Source organism: Branchiostoma floridae, chromosome 8 (assembly GCF_000003815.2).
Source record: "Branchiostoma floridae strain S238N-H82 chromosome 8, Bfl_VNyyK, whole genome shotgun sequence".
Lineage (NCBI taxonomy): Eukaryota > Metazoa > Chordata > Leptocardii > Amphioxiformes > Branchiostomatidae > Branchiostoma > Branchiostoma floridae.
The window spans coordinates 21,265,896-21,283,414 of record NC_049986.1 but is presented as its reverse complement, the minus strand read 5'-3'; the positions used below and the strand labels follow the sequence as shown (position 1 = coordinate 21,283,414).

General features: G+C 44.0%; 4 protein-coding genes across 5 annotated transcripts; all 4 read left to right on the top strand.

The window, feature by feature from the left end:
* Window positions 1-537: 537 nt before the first annotated feature.
* Window positions 538-5,984, top strand: LOC118420978 (kelch-like protein 24). Of its 2 annotated transcripts, none has more exons than XM_035828087.1 (3): window positions 538-735; window positions 2,084-2,305; window positions 2,574-5,984. In XM_035828087.1, the coding sequence occupies exons 2-3, from the start codon at window positions 2,096-2,098 to the stop codon at window positions 4,410-4,412; spliced, it is 2,049 nt and encodes a 682-aa protein (XP_035683980.1). In that variant the 5' UTR covers window positions 538-735; window positions 2,084-2,095; the 3' UTR covers window positions 4,413-5,984. The 2 variants fall into 2 exon arrangements, with proteins under 2 accessions (XP_035683980.1, XP_035683979.1); XM_035828086.1 differs by having other exon boundaries at window positions 538-739.
* An 839-nt stretch (window positions 5,985-6,823) lies between these two features.
* On the top strand, window positions 6,824-8,995 carry LOC118421912 (kelch-like protein 38). The gene has a single exon (XM_035829416.1). The coding sequence runs from the start codon at window positions 6,824-6,826 to the stop codon at window positions 8,993-8,995; it is 2,172 nt and encodes a 723-aa protein (XP_035685309.1).
* A 1,311-nt stretch (window positions 8,996-10,306) lies between these two features.
* On the top strand, window positions 10,307-13,036 carry LOC118421911 (kelch-like protein 24). Its single transcript, XM_035829415.1, has 2 exons — window positions 10,307-10,311; window positions 10,624-13,036. Exons 1-2 carry the CDS (start codon window positions 10,307-10,309, stop codon window positions 12,626-12,628), a joined length of 2,010 nt encoding a protein of 669 aa, XP_035685308.1. The 3' UTR covers window positions 12,629-13,036.
* Window positions 13,037-13,705: 669 nt separating this feature from the next.
* LOC118421909 (kelch-like protein 24) lies at window positions 13,706-16,520 on the top strand. Its single transcript, XM_035829414.1, has 3 exons — window positions 13,706-13,863; window positions 14,406-15,833; window positions 16,510-16,520. Exons 2-3 carry the CDS (start codon window positions 14,438-14,440, stop codon window positions 16,518-16,520), a joined length of 1,407 nt encoding a protein of 468 aa, XP_035685307.1. The 5' UTR covers window positions 13,706-13,863; window positions 14,406-14,437.
* Window positions 16,521-17,519: the final 999 nt, after the last annotated feature.

Genomic DNA, 17,519 nt, shown 5'->3' with positions numbered 1-17,519 from the left:
AGAAAAACCAATGACGTCATATAACCAAGGAGGTTTACCTCCCATTTTACCTCCTTGGAAAAACCTGCTAGCATCGAAAGTTCGTCTGAGTCAGCAGTTAACTCTAAAGAAAGCTGCAACATTGTTCCAACACAACGAGGTGCATCAAATATCCGATTGAATGCCCGACTGCACCTTTTCCTTGGTTCTTCTGGTTCAGAGAATGCATGATCTCTGTGTGGATCTAAACCTCCTTGTAGTTGTACAGACTCATGTCTGAAGTTTAATAGTAAAGGTACAAACAGATATCAAACGCTGTGCAATAACGTGAAAAGGTAAAAAAAGATTGTCTATTCTATCTCTCGCATGTTTCAACAAGGAGGTTAAAAATCACTTTTTTAACCTCCTTGTTTCAACGTACCTTTTAAACCCGGATTGAATTCATGTTTGGAGGCAGTGACTGATACATGACACTGCATTGTTGTTCTTTTGTTTCAACCAAATGAATGAACAAAGCAAAAGCTATAGCCTCGGTGCCTTGGGGACGATGATGTCACGCGCACCGAGAAGCCATTTCTCTCCCCAGCTCCTCCAGGAAAGACGCCGCATACCCAGTGTCTGCCAACGCTCGTGCATTATTAGCCCGCTGCCAGCACAAACAGATGTTCTTGTAGAAGTGTTACTGTGAACCTGCGTATACATTCCAACAAGTGATATCGCTAAAAAGCCGGGCTGGTAGCTCAGTCTTTTCAAAATGTGGGTAAGTACTGATTCAAAAGTACAGCATTGTAGACTTTCTGTCGTAGTCCAAGGACGTTTAAATGAGACGTCCTTGGGTAGTCTAACCTCCTTGCTGTGTGTTGGAATTCGTAATCAAAATTGATGCGTTGCAAAGTCAAACCCGAGGGCTAGTGATTTAGACATAACTGTAGGTCTACTAGTATCTGTCTTTTCTTAGCAAAGTTTTCACTGGGGTGGTGGAGGAAGGCAGTAACCAATGAACAATTTTGCGTTTTCAATGATACAATGTACTAGTAAGTGGTTTTTGTAATTCAAAAGCTTCGCGACAGTGAACAAAGCACCATTCAGTGCACCCTGGAGGTCAGAATTGTCAATGTTTCTTTGACGTTACATCAATGCTTGCATTGCTTGGTCAGTTTATATCCAGGGAAATTCTATTTGGTCCCCCAACTCTATATGTTCGAGCGCCTATCCTCTATGCTCTACAGGCTCAATGATTTTCTAACTTTCTATGAAAGCCTGTTGGCCTGGAACAGACGAGGGGCGGGCATGCGTCGCCCTGGTAACAGTTTGGCCTCTCGGGTATGCTGTGTATTACAATGGTGCTTACGTTTGTCTTTCATGGGGGGGTACATATGCATCGAGAAATCCATTCTATTATGAACGAAACAAGCTCTTTTATGTTATGTGCTCAGATACAACAAAGGGGTTATATAGAACTTATATGTTTTGAACGAAAGTTTAACCTATATAGATGATTGAAGGAATGATCGAACGACCGGATGAATGAATGACCCTGTTCCAAGTGAAAAAAGGTGGTCCAAGGGAACACAATAGATATAATACTTCAGATCGGAAATGAATAAATGGACTCATAATAACAAGCTGTTAAAATAACATGCTTCAAAAGTTGATTTTAAATTGTTTGATGGACTCATGGAGCACGCTGTGTCCATATTACTGATAAGTTGGTTCAGAAGCTAGATCTCATGGATCCTCATGCTCTTGAGGTCTCCTTTGGTACATTCATGAACGAAGAAATCTACTACCATGATAACCTCCGTGAATCACTTCATTTATTCATATAGTGAGGTTCTTTTAGCACAACCAAAAAGTAACTTACATCCAACGTTTCTGTGTCTGTCAGACATTCTTGCTGCTGCAGCGCCACCTACATCGGCTATAAGTAGCTGCAAGAAGTAGTTTCCCGTCATTCCACCCTGATGATGGTGTCTGACAGACACCGAAACGTTGGATGTAAGTTACTTTTTGGTTGTGCTAAAAGAACCTCACTATATGAATACCATAATAACCATTTACGCTTTTGTATGCTAATATTTTCCTCTTTTATATTTCTCACCAGCCCAGGTTTTCAATGAAGAAGAAAATAACGTACATCATGGACTTGTCCCAGCCCGTGCAGGGGAACAGTGCCCGGCTGCAGGCCTTCCAGAACAGGACTGGTGAAGAGTGCAAGGGTCGTACTGGATTCGGTACATTCAAGAATCATCACCGCGGTCCCGAGCTGCTTCGGGAACTTGCAAGACAGTACAAGAACGGAGAATTCGTTGACGTGGTGGTGAAGGTAATAATGATTGTCATGATAATAATGATGATGATGATGATGATGATAATGAGACTTTTAAAACTCGACTAATAGTCTATTCCAACTGCGAGACCAGATCACTCATACATGACTGTACTGTTATCGATATAGATAATGGTTTGTCGTTCTGTACGTAGCCTCGTAGTACTGTTGTTTGTAAAGCTATTAATTGCTATTGATTGCCATACATTGTGCCTTGTGCGATTGTTGAGCAATAAAATCCATTCATTCATTCATTCGTTTAAAGGTAGAGGGAAGGGAGTTCCGCTGCCACCGTGCGGTGCTGGCGTCCATGCCGTTCTTCAGGACCATGCTGTCATCCAACTTCACAGAAAGCCGCTCGGGTGTTGTACAGCTGCACGATGTTAACTCTACCAGCTTCTCAAAGATACTGGACTTCCTGTATCATGGGAAACTCTGCATCACCAAAGACGACGTCGAGAGTCTTGTACAGGCAGCACACATGCTACAGCTGGAGAAGGTCCTAGACTATTGCAAAACCTTCATGATAGAATGCCTTAGTCCGTCCAACTGTCTGGGTGTGATGCACTTAGCCGGCAGTCTCGATATGACTTCTTTGAAGAGGGAAGCAAGGTATGAGGCTTTATCTCGATTTGCAGAAGTCGTTCAAACTGAGGAGTTTCTGTGCCTTTCAGCAGAAGTGCTCTTGTATCTACTTGAAGATGATGAAATCCACGTTACGGACGAAGACGACATTGCCAACGCTGTGATACGATGGCTCGGCCACAATGTTGAAAGCCGCAAGTCAGCTCTGCCCACCATTTTGCAAGAGATTCGCTTATCACATGTGCGAGTCGGTGTGCTCGAGATGCTATTATCACACACAGTGGCGCAGCAGTCTCCTCAGTGTCTGGCCAAGCTTACAGCAGCTAAGGAGGAACACTTACGGGGTGTATGGCAACTAAACACAGGCGCGGTAGGAGGAAAGGGGCCCAGACGAGGGGTATCGGACGACCTGGCGATCATTGTCGGTGGTTGGAGGGCGGTGAAGCGAAGCAACCCTCGTGAACATGAACGTGAACACCGGCCGAACGTTTCCGACCTGTTGCCAGAGTCCGAGCCTCAGCAGACCATCTTCTGCTTGAATCCGGACGACCGGCAATACTACCACATCACCAAGCTGCCGACACCGGTGACCAGGTGCGTTAGCGTGGCGAGCGAGGGGCGTCACCTGTACGTCACAGGTGGGCAGGATCCCGCCACGTCCATGTTCTCTCTCCCGCCGCCGTCAAGACAAGCCTTCAGGTATGACTTCCCGACAGACACCTGGATGACGTTACCCGACATGCCACGCGGGAGGGCAGGGCACCAGTCTCTTGTGGTTGGCGGGAAACTGTTTCTGGTTGGAGGCCATGATGAGGACAAGTCTCAGTTCAGTATGGATTGCTACAACATCAGAGAGGGGGCCTGGATAAAGCCGCCGACACTACCGGCAATCGACGCTTCATCAGACTTCACGGCAACGGTCTGTAACCTCAAGCTTCTGATCATCCAGGTGTCGCAGAAGATTGCGACGAATCCAACGGTTGACTCTGCCCAGTCTTCGAGCGAGTATCCAATACTGTACGTACATGCGTATGACGTGGCGACGGACCGTGCGGTGTACGCGGTTGTACCACTGAAGAGCGCTGTAAGGAAGGAGAACATCTGGACCACTGCTGTTGATGACAAACTTTATCTTTACCTGTTCGAAGGTCATCCCGACCATGGCGACTACTTACAGAACCGGAATCAAATCTATGCCTACGATACCAAGGATGGGAGCCTATGCAAGGCTGATGTTGTGAATGGAGCAGGTTTAACGGGCAGCTTCATTCGTACACAACAACAGGGCATGACGAGTTTTGTCATCAAACACACGTTCAAGGGCAGGGTCAGGATCAAAGGCATCATTGAAACGAAGGTCTGCATACCCTTTGCCCTGGAGGGGCACACGTGCCTTGGGGTGAAGAAGAGCGGAATAGGGTGGTACTGCAGGGACAAGTTGCAGACACTGAGGGACAAGGAGGTGGAAGACGTGGCACCAAAGGCGGAGAGCTCAGCTTCTGGGAGCGCCGGGAGTTAGACCTCAATGTTCTAGGGGTTTCTCTTAGGTAGCCTGGTGTGGGTCTGTTAATGTCTTAATGAATAGAGGGTGAAAAGTCAGTATGGCACAATCATGTTGTAGGACCAGGAATTGGCCTATAGGACGGACTGTAGTGTTTTAGTTATCTCAAAGTAGTTTTTATGGTGATAAGAACAGCGGCAAAAATGCACCACTTGAAAGGTGACAGCGAAATACATCTGCTTTGAGGTTATATCTTGTTGTTGAGTTCCAAGTTTCCTAGCATGTACTTTGCTGAGTAGTCTTTGTAACACAAACTCCCGCTGTCCAGGGCTGTAACTGGCCCCTCCCCTTCTAGGGGGCCGGCGGATGGTTGGCGGGCTGCTATAAGCGAAATTTAATCAGGCTATTTGCTGAGGGTTGTAATACTAACAGTAGCAGTGTCACTTCTGATCAAAATCGAGAACACGGTGCAGACGGTCACAGTCCATTGATATTGCTATATAACGTTACTGGTGTATATATACCAAAGAAAATCTAAATAGATAGTAGCAAGTAGCTTATACATATAACCTCATTGACAGTAGTAGACAAACATGATAGGATTAACTTTTAATGTGCTATTGGCTCAAATTTAAGTCGGCTCTATGGTAACTGAATTAACAATATCGCTATGTCCATTCCGTGAGCAAGAATGACAAAATTTGGGTAAGTCCCAATCAATTCTACTGTTGGTTAGTTAGATTTTAGTTTATCCATAATGTCATTTACCAACATAGATGAACTTTCATGCTAATATCCTTATGTTGATATGACCATTATGAACTGCCTAGCACAGACTTAGATTATAGCATCATGTTGGTATCCGTCGGTATTGTGGATGTTATGATTTATCAGTACTGCAGTACGACAATTCAATGATGCACTGTACCACCTGTCACCTGTTGAAGTAATGACGTTATGAGCATAGGACAATGTGTTTATCCGCTCATTTTATTTGCGCATAGAGGGAGTTGGTACCGGATTGAACTTTATTTTTACATAAATAGTCTCAATAGTAAGTGTCCAACCACTTTCGAAGTTTCAAGTTTTCCTAAACGTTCACTACTGATAGAAAAGAGAACTAGAAATATATTCAAGAGAACGTAAATCATATCCAGCTGTCAGAACCGTAGTTTTACATGACAAAACAAAAAAGAATGAACACCTGGTACATAGAGTACCCACAAGCCTCCGCACAGCGAAGTCCCAGATGTAAAAGAAGCGACAATACAAGAATGTGACCTTCCTTGTTGTGACTGTAGTTTCCCCTCCTGGAAAGTACTTTACTGTTAAAGAGCTTCTTTGATGGTCTTACAGGGCCGGCCCCTTTGAAGTTATTTTCCAAGCGCTCATTCGTTTCTCAAGCTGAAAACCCTGCCGAAGTTTTTTTTTTCGTCTCATAGCATTTGCAGGTGGGTGGTCGAGTGTTGAATTATGATTAACTTTCGACTGATGTTTTAAATTCCGGAGATTTTTATTGTTTGCGCCGACGATCGTGATAAAGTAACACGTTCTTCCTTACATGTGTGCATTTGTTAGTTCTAAAACAACGAGAGAGACTGTTTTTCACATGACGTCATTTGCACCATGTTGGCACGAACTTGGCAGTGTGCAAGTTAGCCCTGAAGAATAGCTCAAAGGAGTCGTATTTTCACGGCTATATGCAAGTCTGTTAAACACAAAAACATTCTGCCGCTGTAATAGAATTACCCACCAAAATGGTCGCCGAGGGAATAAAAGTATGATTATTATGATATCAATACAGGCTTCCCATTGTCATGGCAATTATAATTTGAATCCCCCGGAGACCATGTTGGTGGATAATTGGATTCAGCAATGGCATCTTCGTGTACGTGTACGTTTTTTTACGGACGAACTTTGTAATCCAACATGGCTCAGATGACGTCAAATAAAAGCCTGTATCCAACTACCCGACTGTTGTAAAAAGTAGAATGCGTATAGTTCTACCTGTATCAAGGAGTCAACCGTAGTCCATATCCGTAGCCTCAAAAGAAAACACGGTGCACCAGTTTCCATTCCTCGGAGCACACATTACGTGTACATAACAACGTGAAACATTACAATATGTATGGACGGTGTCGATATACCACTGGCTGTCTATCATAATTATTATGTCAACTCTTAAGGGATTGGTTGTTAAATCGTTTGCCTTTCTATGTTTAGATTTGCATTTGCTTGTGTGAGTTGAGTGGGGCAATAGGGTCGGTCTACTGTAATGTACAAATGTATCGCTCTCGTGCTATATTCAGCAAGACGCACATTCGCTCATTGGACCTGGCTTTAACTGTAATAACACCAATTATAATGCATATCTTTGGTCCGTTTGATCAAACGTGTTTTACCAAATTTTCTAGGAAACTACAACCACCATGCCCAGGGGAAAGCGTGGCTACAGAAAAAGGTACGGCAAGTATGTCTCACCCCAGGACAACATAAACGCATGGATAGACAGCATATACAATGCAAGAAAGGGTGGGAATGAATCCGTAGAGACCGACTCTCGTACCTTCAAGCACGTAACTCATAGTTGTGAACTCCGTGCAGAGCTCGGCGCCCAGCGTAAAACCGGAGAATTCGTTGATGTGGTGGTAGAAGTAGAGGGTAGGAAGTTCCCTTGTCATCGGGCAGTGTTGGCGTCCGTACCGTACTTCAAGACCATGCTGTCTTGCAACCTCGCTGAAAGCAATGCGAGGACAGTACGGCTGCAAGGAATAGTCTCCAACAGTTTCGGCAAGATTCTGGACTTCGTGTACACGGGGGAGATCTGCATCGGTGTAGACGACGTCCAGGATATTCTTCAGGCGGCCCACTTGCTACAGTTTGACAAGATCCTGAAGTATTGCGAAGTGTTCATCCAAGAAAACCTTAGCCCGTCGAACTGTTTGGGTGTCATGTTCCTCGCCGACATGTATGGTTTCCCTGATTTGAAAAAGAAAGCAAGGAAAGAGATGGTGTCCAACTTCTCGGACGTCCGACAAAATGACGAGTTTTTTAGCCTTCCGACGGAGGAGTTAGTGGATCTGCTCACAGACGACACTTTGCAGGTCATGAGTGAAGAAGACATCGTCCATACTGTGATACAATGGCTTGACCATGACCCTGAAAATCGCAAAACAGCAGTATCACAGATATTGCCTGCGATTCGCTTATCTTACGTGAGGGTCAGTCTGCTTAGAGAGCTGGAGTCCCACCCTCTGGTAAGGCAGTCCGCTGAGATTCTGTCGGCAATCACAGCAGCAAAGGAGAGAATGCAACTGCCTACAGCCACGGAGGGAGATGGCGCTCAAACCAAACCTAGGCCCGGCACATCTGACGACTTAGCAATCATAGTTGGCGGTTGGAGAGCAGTCAATCGTCAGTTCAAATTCACCCCGCGACGCTGGCGTATGGTTCCATGGACACGGGAAAGCATTTGGAAGGCCTTTCATACAGCCAAACCAAAGCCACCGGATCAGCACAGGCAAGCCACGCCTGGTACTCACAGCTTTCCAACAGCTAGTTCTTCTTCCAAGGCAGAAGTCGATCAACATCATCAACCAGTTGACAGTCCTGAACAGCCGGTCGCCATGCGAAGTATAATTTGCCTTGATCCAAATGCTCGTCAATACTACCACATGACTGACCTTCCAATGCCTGTCTTGGGATACATGAGTGTAGCAATGGCAAAGGGACGCCTGTACGTAACAGGAGGGCGTGTCCATCCTTTGGTCGGTGAGGGCCCTCACACCGCACCAGTCAAACAAGCCTCTTGCTATGATTTCCCAACAGACACTTGGTCAAAGTTACCTGACATGCCTCGAGGTAGGGCAGGGCACCAGTCAGTTGTCGTTGATGGAAAACTGTTCCTGGTTGGAGGTGACATTGACGACACGTCTGGGTTCAGCATGGATTGTTACGATCTTGAAGTAGAGGCTTGGATAAAGCCGCCTACGGGACCGGCAACGCCAACAGTAGACCCTTCCTCACGCCTTACGGTGGCAGGGCGCGGAGGTACGATTGTGGTCATTGAGGCGACAACGAACATTGAGGAACGGAGAAAGTTACCTAGAAGGCGATACGAATTGCCAAAAATAATCTACTACAGAAAACTCCGCGTTCATGCCTTGGATATCAAAACCCAAAGTTGGACGCACTTGGAGTTAAAGGTGGATACAGCGGACTCAACCAGCGAGCCTTCCCATGTGTTTGTGATAGCTGTTGATGACACGTTTTATTTCTTTTCCGCCGAAATGTTTGGAGGTGATGAACTTTATGACCCAACGATGTACGCCTACGATGCCAGTACGAAAACCCTACTCATGGATGTAGAGGATGAACTAGGTTTTGCAGGGCACTTCATTCGCACATCACGTAACAGGTTGTATGCTGATGGGCAGGCAGGGGTCGCAGATACACTAGTCAACCCTAAGATTGACGGCAAAGACAGCACAGTGAGCTGGAATGCGTCCCTACCCGTGCCTTTGTTTGGTCACGGCTTCCTTCTGACCAAGAAACGTGAGACCCGGTGGTACTGCAGGGACCTTAAGAAGCTACAAACCTAGAATGAAGCATATGAGGAACCGTTAAGATCAGCATACAAATGAAATATGAATTATACATGTCGCAGTCATTTGTTTACTACGCTGTTGTTACAAAGTATTATTTTTGCAGAACAAGACCCATTTGTTTTCAGACTAGCTATCTGCACAAGGTAAATGATGCTTCTTATGCTGAACATTTGGAAAGATCGATAGAGTGCTCTGTTGTGATGCTCAAAGTTTATATAGCTTAGGACCAGGGTATTGATTGTTGGCGTTTTACTTAAGTTGTTTTTATTAATTTCAAATTGTAGTAATTACTTTTTGCCTGGTGTAACAGTAGCACGTAAGTCCGAATGACTTTACCTAGTCCTATACCTAGATAATTGCGTAAGAACAGATTTGAAATGATGAAAACAACTTCAAATTGGACATAGAAATACCGGTGCGTTACATGAAAAAGATACTTCTTACCTATAACTTGATCCATATAGCTACATAAGTATCCATATATATATATTCTCTGTCTCTCTTTGTGTGTGTGTGTGCATGTAACGTTATGTAGAGAAAGAGCGACCAAGACAACTATGAAAGGGCCCATTAAGGCCTTGACGATAAGACAACGACTTGGCGTTTTAGTTCTTGTTCCGTTTCAAGTGACAAAGGAAGTCAGTGCCAGGTTGAACTTTGTCCCCACAAACAAGCCGACATACCATACGTCCAATTTCGTTTGTATACTTTTGCGATTGCTTCCGTTGGGGGGAATGAAATGTTTTAAAAAACATTTTAAAATTGCATGTAGTACACAATACTGACCGTCATAAACAGAAACGTACAGAAAGGACATAATTTTAATAGTTTACCCATAAACCTTCGCGCAAGGTAATTCGAACCCGGAAGTTGTGACGGTTCTAGATCTGTTACCTGGTTTTCTTTGCCATTTTGTGAAAAGGTTGCTCTTTCTGCGCCGAGACGTCCCGTTCCCCGTTCTTGCCGTGGAACAACTGTGAAGCTACGAACGATTTTTATTTTCTGCCGGCGGTTAAAGTACATCTATCGAAGGCTAGGGTCCTTTGACCGTTCGAATTCGTCTACGGGTGGGTTTTCAAAGTTCACCGACCGTGTCGGCTGGCTGTCAACTGGTTATGTCGTATAAAATCGTAATTTAAGACTTACTTGGCATGGGAGCTGGTAATATTTCTTGGCATTTTCTACTTGTAGCCGTCTGTTTGTTGATATGCAGGAAGTAATTAATCAAAAATCTACTTTGTATCCCTGTCTATCCCCTTGTGTTCAAACAAGCTATGTTATTCTTGTTTCCACACAAATGGCATGATGGTGTGAGTTACCGAAAGACAATTGCAACGCAGAAAACAAATAATGCTCACATACGTCTTTGCCAGGGTGTAGGACATGGTAGGAATCCAGATAAACAAGAGACAAAAAATATATCCAATGAAATAGATTGACCTGCTAGAGCCTTTGCTTAATACGAATCATGATAAATCCCCAATGGTCTAAGCTGAGTCAGGTATGAGTCACCATCAGACAGCTATCATTTTGTAGTCAGACAGTACATGTTGAGATGGTATCATACATTTCTAATCAGTATGATAGCATACCTGAACTAAGATGTTTTACGTTCTCTCCAGGGTTGCTTGGGAGATAAGAGTCATCGCCATGGACACATTGTGGCCTGATGATGTTGGTTACGACAATGACCGTAGAAGTGATGGAGTTGACGACAATGATGGTCACAACTGTAACAGCGCCTGCCACGTGGGAGACAAAAAATCCTACGATGAGGACAATTCATGTCGTTTCGAAGACACCAGCTATTGTCGTGAACTCCTTGCAGAGCTTAACGGCCAGCGTCATACCAAGGATTTTCTTGACTTGGTCGTTAAGGTCCAGGACATGGAGTTTCCTTGTCACCGGGCCGTGTTGGCGTCTACGCCGTACTTCAAAGCTATGTTGTCTTCCAACCTCTCTGAAGGAAATTCAAAGGTAGTACCACTGTACGGGGTCGACTCCGATGGCTTCTCCAAGATCCTGGACTTCCTGTATACCGGAGAAATCAGCATCACTCAAGATGACGTTCACGACATTTTGCAGGCAGCTCACATGTTCCAAATTGACAAGATCACGGAGTATTGCGAAACGTTCATCGTAGAAGATTTTGATATGTCAAACTGCCTCGATGTCATGCGTGTCTCTGACCTGTATGGGTTTTCTAAATTAAGGGAAAAGACCAGGGAAGTGGCATTGTCGAACTTCTCAGAGATATGTCAAAATGAAGAATTTCTGACTCTTTCGGGAGATGAGCTCTTGGATCTACTCACAGACGAGAAACTGCGAGTTACGGACGAAGAAGAGGTTGTTGCTGCTGTGATCCGATGGCTCGACCAAGATCCGGAAAACTGCAGAGCAGTGATAGTCGCTATACTTCAAGAGATCCGCCTGATGTCCGTGAGAGTCAGTACACTAAAGAAGCTAGAGTTGCATCCTGTGATACAAGATTCTCCTGAATGTTTGGCAATAGTCAAAACAGCAATGAAGAAACACTTTTCCACTACACAAGCAGTGGCAGATGAGTGGAAACTTAGGCGAAGACGTGGTACATCAGACGACCTGGCAGTTCTTGTCGGTGGTTGGAGGATAGACGATGACGAGACCAGACTGAATATACGCGGCTTGGGAACTCCGTCTTACCACGTCACCAACCTACCGACGCCCGTTACCGGCTACATGAGTGTCACAAGTGCAGAACGATGCCTCTACGTAACAGGTGGTCGCGCCCATCCTTTGATCGGAGAACAGGGTCCCCACAGTGCCCCTTCCAGGCAAGCATTTCGGTACGACTTCCTCACAGACACTTGGACGGCCTTACCCGACATGCCTCGTGGTAGGGCAGGGCACCAGTCGGCCATTGTCGATGAGAAACTGTTCCTGGTTAAAGGTGACACTGACGACACCTCTGAGTTGAGCATGGATTGTTACGATCTTGAAGTGGAAGCTTGGATGAAGCCTCCCACGCTTCCAGAATTAGACCCTTCGTCTGATTTAACGGTAACAGCCTGCGGAAGTAAGCTTGTTTTCGTTGAGCTTTTGAATAACATAAAGGAGGAGGGCAGCTACAGATGGTTTCGGCCAGAACTGCGTATTCACGGGTTTGACGTGAAAACCGCACATTGGCTGTACGACCACACATTTCCGTCGTGCTCTTCGGAACGCCTTTATCAGTTGGTGACTGCTGTGCACGAGAAGGTACATATCCTCCTTGTTGGAGGCTCGTCAGTGAACCGAGAAATAGTGGTCTATGATGTCGAAAAAGGAACCCTATTCGAGACTGAGGAAAACGAAGGTTTGACTTTTTGTGGCACACGGTACGTGGACATGCATGTTGATGAGGACAATTCCATGGTCCAGCGGGAGGACGTAATCTACAGCAATTTTGATGCAAACAACCAAAGCACACCTGGCTTTAAGTGGGACAGAGCTTCAACGTTACCCTTCACCATGATTGGTCAAAGTATTCTGGCAACCAAGAAGAGCACCATCGGATGGTACTGCAGGGATCTTGACAAAGTAGAGCACGACGAGGAAGATGAGACCACGTCTTTGGGAAGAGCTGTCACATGTATTCCAATAGATTAGGATGATTCCTACATGACTAGTTGCTTATTTTTGACAAATGGTCTCGTGGAGTGAACGGTTGGGTCGACCTAGGTTGAGTTTGTTTGTTTGTTTTGTTATTTTGATCTAATTATCTCCATAATTGTTTGTCTTAGTGCTCAGTGTTTCCGTGATAGGACTACAGTACCTTGTAAAATATGTAAGCTAAAGGATGAGGATATGAAATGCCCAGAAATTGAGTGTGTAGTTTACTGCCAAAATGATAACATGTAATTGTTTTTAAAAAGTAAACTGATTATTGTGAGTTGTGCATGCTAGTACTAGATCATTCAGTAAAAACTGATAATTATGATTTGTCCAATGTAAAGGACCATGGGTTGCCTATTTGTGTTTACTTGAGGAAATTATATAAAGGAAAATTGTTATCAATCGACTTTGCAGTGCCTTTTTATTTAGACAATGTACAATATAGCTACTTGATTCCACTTTAACTTAAATTTAATCAAAGTGGTAAAATCTTGCTAAGTAATGTCTTATTTCAAAAGTACATGAAGAACTATGCGTCACATTTAACAGTTAAGTTCCAAAAACGGAAAGGGATGTAATATGAAGAAAGACTTTGACAGAATCAAGCTATTCTTCAACATACCTATATTTATCCTTGTGTCAGAACAAGGAGGTTGAATAAAGAATACTCATTGATCATTGTTCTGAGACAACAGACGAACCAAGACCAGAATCAGCAGTTTGTCCAGAGGTCAAGAGTTTGAAAGAAATAAAGACTTCTTCTTAAAAATATCATACTAACTAGGGTGATCTAAATTGGCACCCAGCCTACAAACATAAACACCATAGATCGCAAGTTGTAGGCTGCAATATCAGATCTAATCAGTAGATGTCGCTCTTGCAGTTGACCGGTAGTGTCCATTCACATATTTCATATGGGTGAAGTGAAAGTTCATCTGCTAGCTAGTCAAACGATAGATTTCTTGATAAATATTCACATTATACATCTGTTTTCTTTTCATTTTTGTATCTAATTTGTAATATATAACCTTTATTGTTATGATAATACGCCGGGCATGTCTGAATATTTACCTAAAGTTACGATGGACTAGTCCAGTTTGAAACGAAGGCGCGCAAGGCGCGCAGAACATCACGTTACGGGAGAGTCTGAAGAAGCCGGAGGTTCCTGACGCGCCCAAACACCTGGTGACGCCGGGAGACGTCATCACAACGGACACGGGATACATGAGGTACAGAATGTGGGGACGGCTGGGTTTAACTAAGGCAGCGTTTAAAGATATAAGAGCATATATTAGCGTTCTGGGGAGGGGGGCATGATTTTTTTTCAACAGTTCAACAGGCACATTCGCGCGATATGCGCTTCTATGATAATTTTACGTAAAGTAGAGCATGATTATGCAAGGATATACAGACAACATAGTTGCAGGATGTAGGATATAACATTAGACTGATCATAGGTATCAAGATAACAGAGTGTGTATGTATGTGTAGCCTGCTTAAGCCTTTTGCCAGTTAACTTTTACTCGTATGTTCTTAAATAGTGAGTCGAGAAAACGAGTCCCCACGAGACAGCCATCATTCTAACACATTGTAATTCTATTTAAACGTTGTTACATGCCAACATTATGCCGCAGAGTTATTATAACTTATATAAGCTAATTCGTTTCCTGTCCGCAGTAGGATTGCTTAAAAAAAGAACCATGACTGTAGACATATTGTGGCCTTAAATATGATTTTCATTATGATTGATTACAACTTCCTCTGTATACAGCTGAGAACAAGACTGTGGCTACTACGACTACCATGGCTGAAATGGAATCATTGGACTATAACAGTGACCTTGGCAGCTATGTAAGAATGGAGGACAGAACATTCCACGAGGATGACTGCTCTCGCTACAAAGATGTCAGCCAATGTGATAAGGTCCTTGCCGAGCTTAACAGCCAGCGCCATTGTGGAGATTTTCTTGATTTCGTGGTAAAGGTCCAGAATGTGGAATTCCCTTGTCATCGGGCTGTGTTGGCGTCTACGCCGTACTTTAAAGTCATGTTTTCCTCTAGCTTCACCGAAAGAAGGTCAAAGAACGTGCAACTGCATGGGATTGACTCTGATGGCTTCTCCAAGATCCTGGACTTTCTGTATACTGGTGAAATCTGCATCACTCAAGACGACATTCACGACATTCTGCAGGCAGCTCACATGCTGCAAGTTGACAAGATCACGGAGTATTGCCAAACATTCATCGAAGAGAGGTATGATCTGTCAAACTGCCTGAGTGCCATGCGGCTCTCTGACCTGTATGGGTTTTCTGGCTTGAGGGAACAAGCCAGGAAAGACACTTTGTCTAACTTCTATGAGATATCGCAAAGTGAAGAATTTTTTACTCTTTCGGGACAGGAGCTCTTGGATCTACTAACAGACAAAAAACTGCGTGTTACGGATGAAGAAAGTATTGTTGATGCAGTGATCCGATGGCTCGATCATGATCCGGAAAACCGCAGGACAGTGGTAATCACCATATTTCAGGAGATCCGCCTGATGTCCGTGAGAGTCAGTACGCTAAAGAAGCTAGAGTTGCATTCTGTGATACAAGATTCTCCTGGATGTCTGGCAATGGTCACAGGAGCCAAGGAGAAACATCTCGCTGGCGCCACTTTGTGGCAAGTAAGTGCAGGAGCAGAGTTAGATGAGCCCAAAGTTAGACAAAGACTCGGTACCTCAGACGACCTGGCATTTCTTGTTGGTGGTTGCATGATAGGAGAGGGAAGTGATGCTGGACTGATGACACCCTTGCAAAGTGTGATGTGCTTGGATCCGGACACTGAGCAATACTACCTTGTCACTGCCCTACCAATGCACATTACAGGCTATATGAGTGTCACAAGTGCAGAAAGATGCCTGTATGTGACAGGTGGGCGTGCCTATCCTTTGCCCTACGCCCCTGACAGTGTACCATTGAGGCAGGCATTTTGGTACGACTTCGTCACAAACGCTTGGACAAAGTTACCCGACATGCCTCTGGGTAGGGCAGGACACCAGTCAGTCGTCGCTGATGGGAAACTGTTCCTGGTTGGAGGCGACATTGACAACACGTCTACATTCAGCATGGATTGTTACGATCTTAAAGAACAAGCTTGGATCGTGCCACCCACGTTGCCAGAAATAGCCTCTTTAGACTTAACTGTAACAGCCTGCAACGGTAAGATTCTACTCGTTGAGCTTTTCGATAACACAGAGAAAGCGTGTAGTTGGGGAGAGGAAACAAAGCTTCGTGTTCATGTATTTGACGTGAGAGCTGCACATTGGTCATACTCCGATATTCCTGTGCTGTACTCTCGGTTGCAAAGCGTTTATAAGTTGGTGACAGTTGTGCATGGAAATGTCCATATTCTCCTGAATCTTCGCGATTCATACAGTCCACAAATGTTCCTCTATGATGTTGAACTGGGAACCCTATCCGAGCTTAAGGACATAGGAGATGTGTCAGTAAGCTTTTGGGGTACACAGTACCAAGAGGAACACACCATCTACCAAAAAGACCTCGTCGACGGCATAATCTGCTACAAGTTTGATGGAGACAGCAGCAGAAGTACCAGGGAGACAGACATAACGCATACATGGGACCTAACCTTTGAATTGATTGGTTATGGTTTTCTGGCAACCAGTAAGAGTAGCATCGGGTGGTACTGCAGGGATCTTTACAAACTAGAGCACTAGCTAGGAACATGAGACAGTTTCTTTGGGAAGAGCTATCACTTGTATCCCCATTTTATATAGGATTATTCCTACATGGCTAGCTGCTCATATGTGAACAGTCGTACAACCGTTGAACGTTACACCTAGGTTGAATTGTATGTGTTTGTGTTCATGATCAGTGTTTTCGTGAGAAGAGTACAGTACCTGAAAAGGATATCAAATGCCCAGAAATTGAGTGTGTTGTTTACTGCTAAATGATAACGTGTAGTTCGATGTTTTTAAAATGTAAAGTGTTGATTGTGAGTTGTGCCTGCTAGTAATAATATCATTAACTGATACAGAAACAATAAATGCAGAATTATCATGATCTGTCAAATGTAAAGAACCATGGTTTGCCTTGTGAATCCTTTTTGTTTTTGTTTGAATAAAATTTGATATGTTAAAGGAAAGTTGCCATATTTAGAGAATGTACAATATTGAAAGTTGATTCCACTTAAAAGTTGTAAAAACTTGCAAAGAAATGTTAACCAAAGCTAATTCAAAAGTACACGAAGAACTACATGTCACATTTTAACATTCAAACAAAACCGTGATTGTTTCCTTATAAGTTACATGCCGTCACTTTTTTTTGTTGATGAGATGGCTGACCGAAAAAGACGGCATATAAGGAAAAGGATACTATTTTCCCCACCAACCTCTGCTTGGAGAGTATGGTAGGACTAGGAATGATCTAGGATGGCAACCCGGCTTCCAACACCATACTCAACACCATACTACAGTCTAACTGCTAGAAATGCGCTTCACCAATGACTCACTGCAGTGAACTATGCAGGGGCAACATCTACTTATTTCATTTACAAGAACTGGCACGTTAACTACAACACAGTAGTACACTGCAATTACAAACTAAATCAGTAGATGTCGCCCCTGCATTGTTGACTGCAGTAGCGTCTTCTTTTCATTGGTGAAGGGGCACTTCTAGTAGTTAGACTGTAGTATGGTGTTGGTAGCCTGGGTGCCATCCTAGATCATCTGTATCCATTTATATTGCATAAACATAACCCAGAAGAAAACACAAAGCCAAAAATAATACTAAAACTGGTTTAATCTTAGTATATTTCAGGGTTAGCTACAGTAGAGCTCTGTCAGCAAACCCCCTGAGAACAGTCATCAGACATTAGAAATGATA

Excerpts from the sequence above, each read along its gene's own strand:
- LOC118421909 (XM_035829414.1), top strand. The coding sequence starts at position 14,438 with ATGGCTGAAATGGAATCATTGGACTATAACAGTGACCTTGGCAGCTAT.
- LOC118420978 (XM_035828086.1), top strand. Across the intron at positions 2,306-2,573 it reads TCGTTGACGTGGTGGTGAAG|GTAGAGGGAAGGGAGTTCCG; the intron begins GTAATAATGATT and ends ATTCGTTTAAAG.
- LOC118421912 (XM_035829416.1), top strand. The coding sequence starts at position 6,824 with ATGCCCAGGGGAAAGCGTGGCTACAGAAAAAGGTACGGCAAGTATGTC.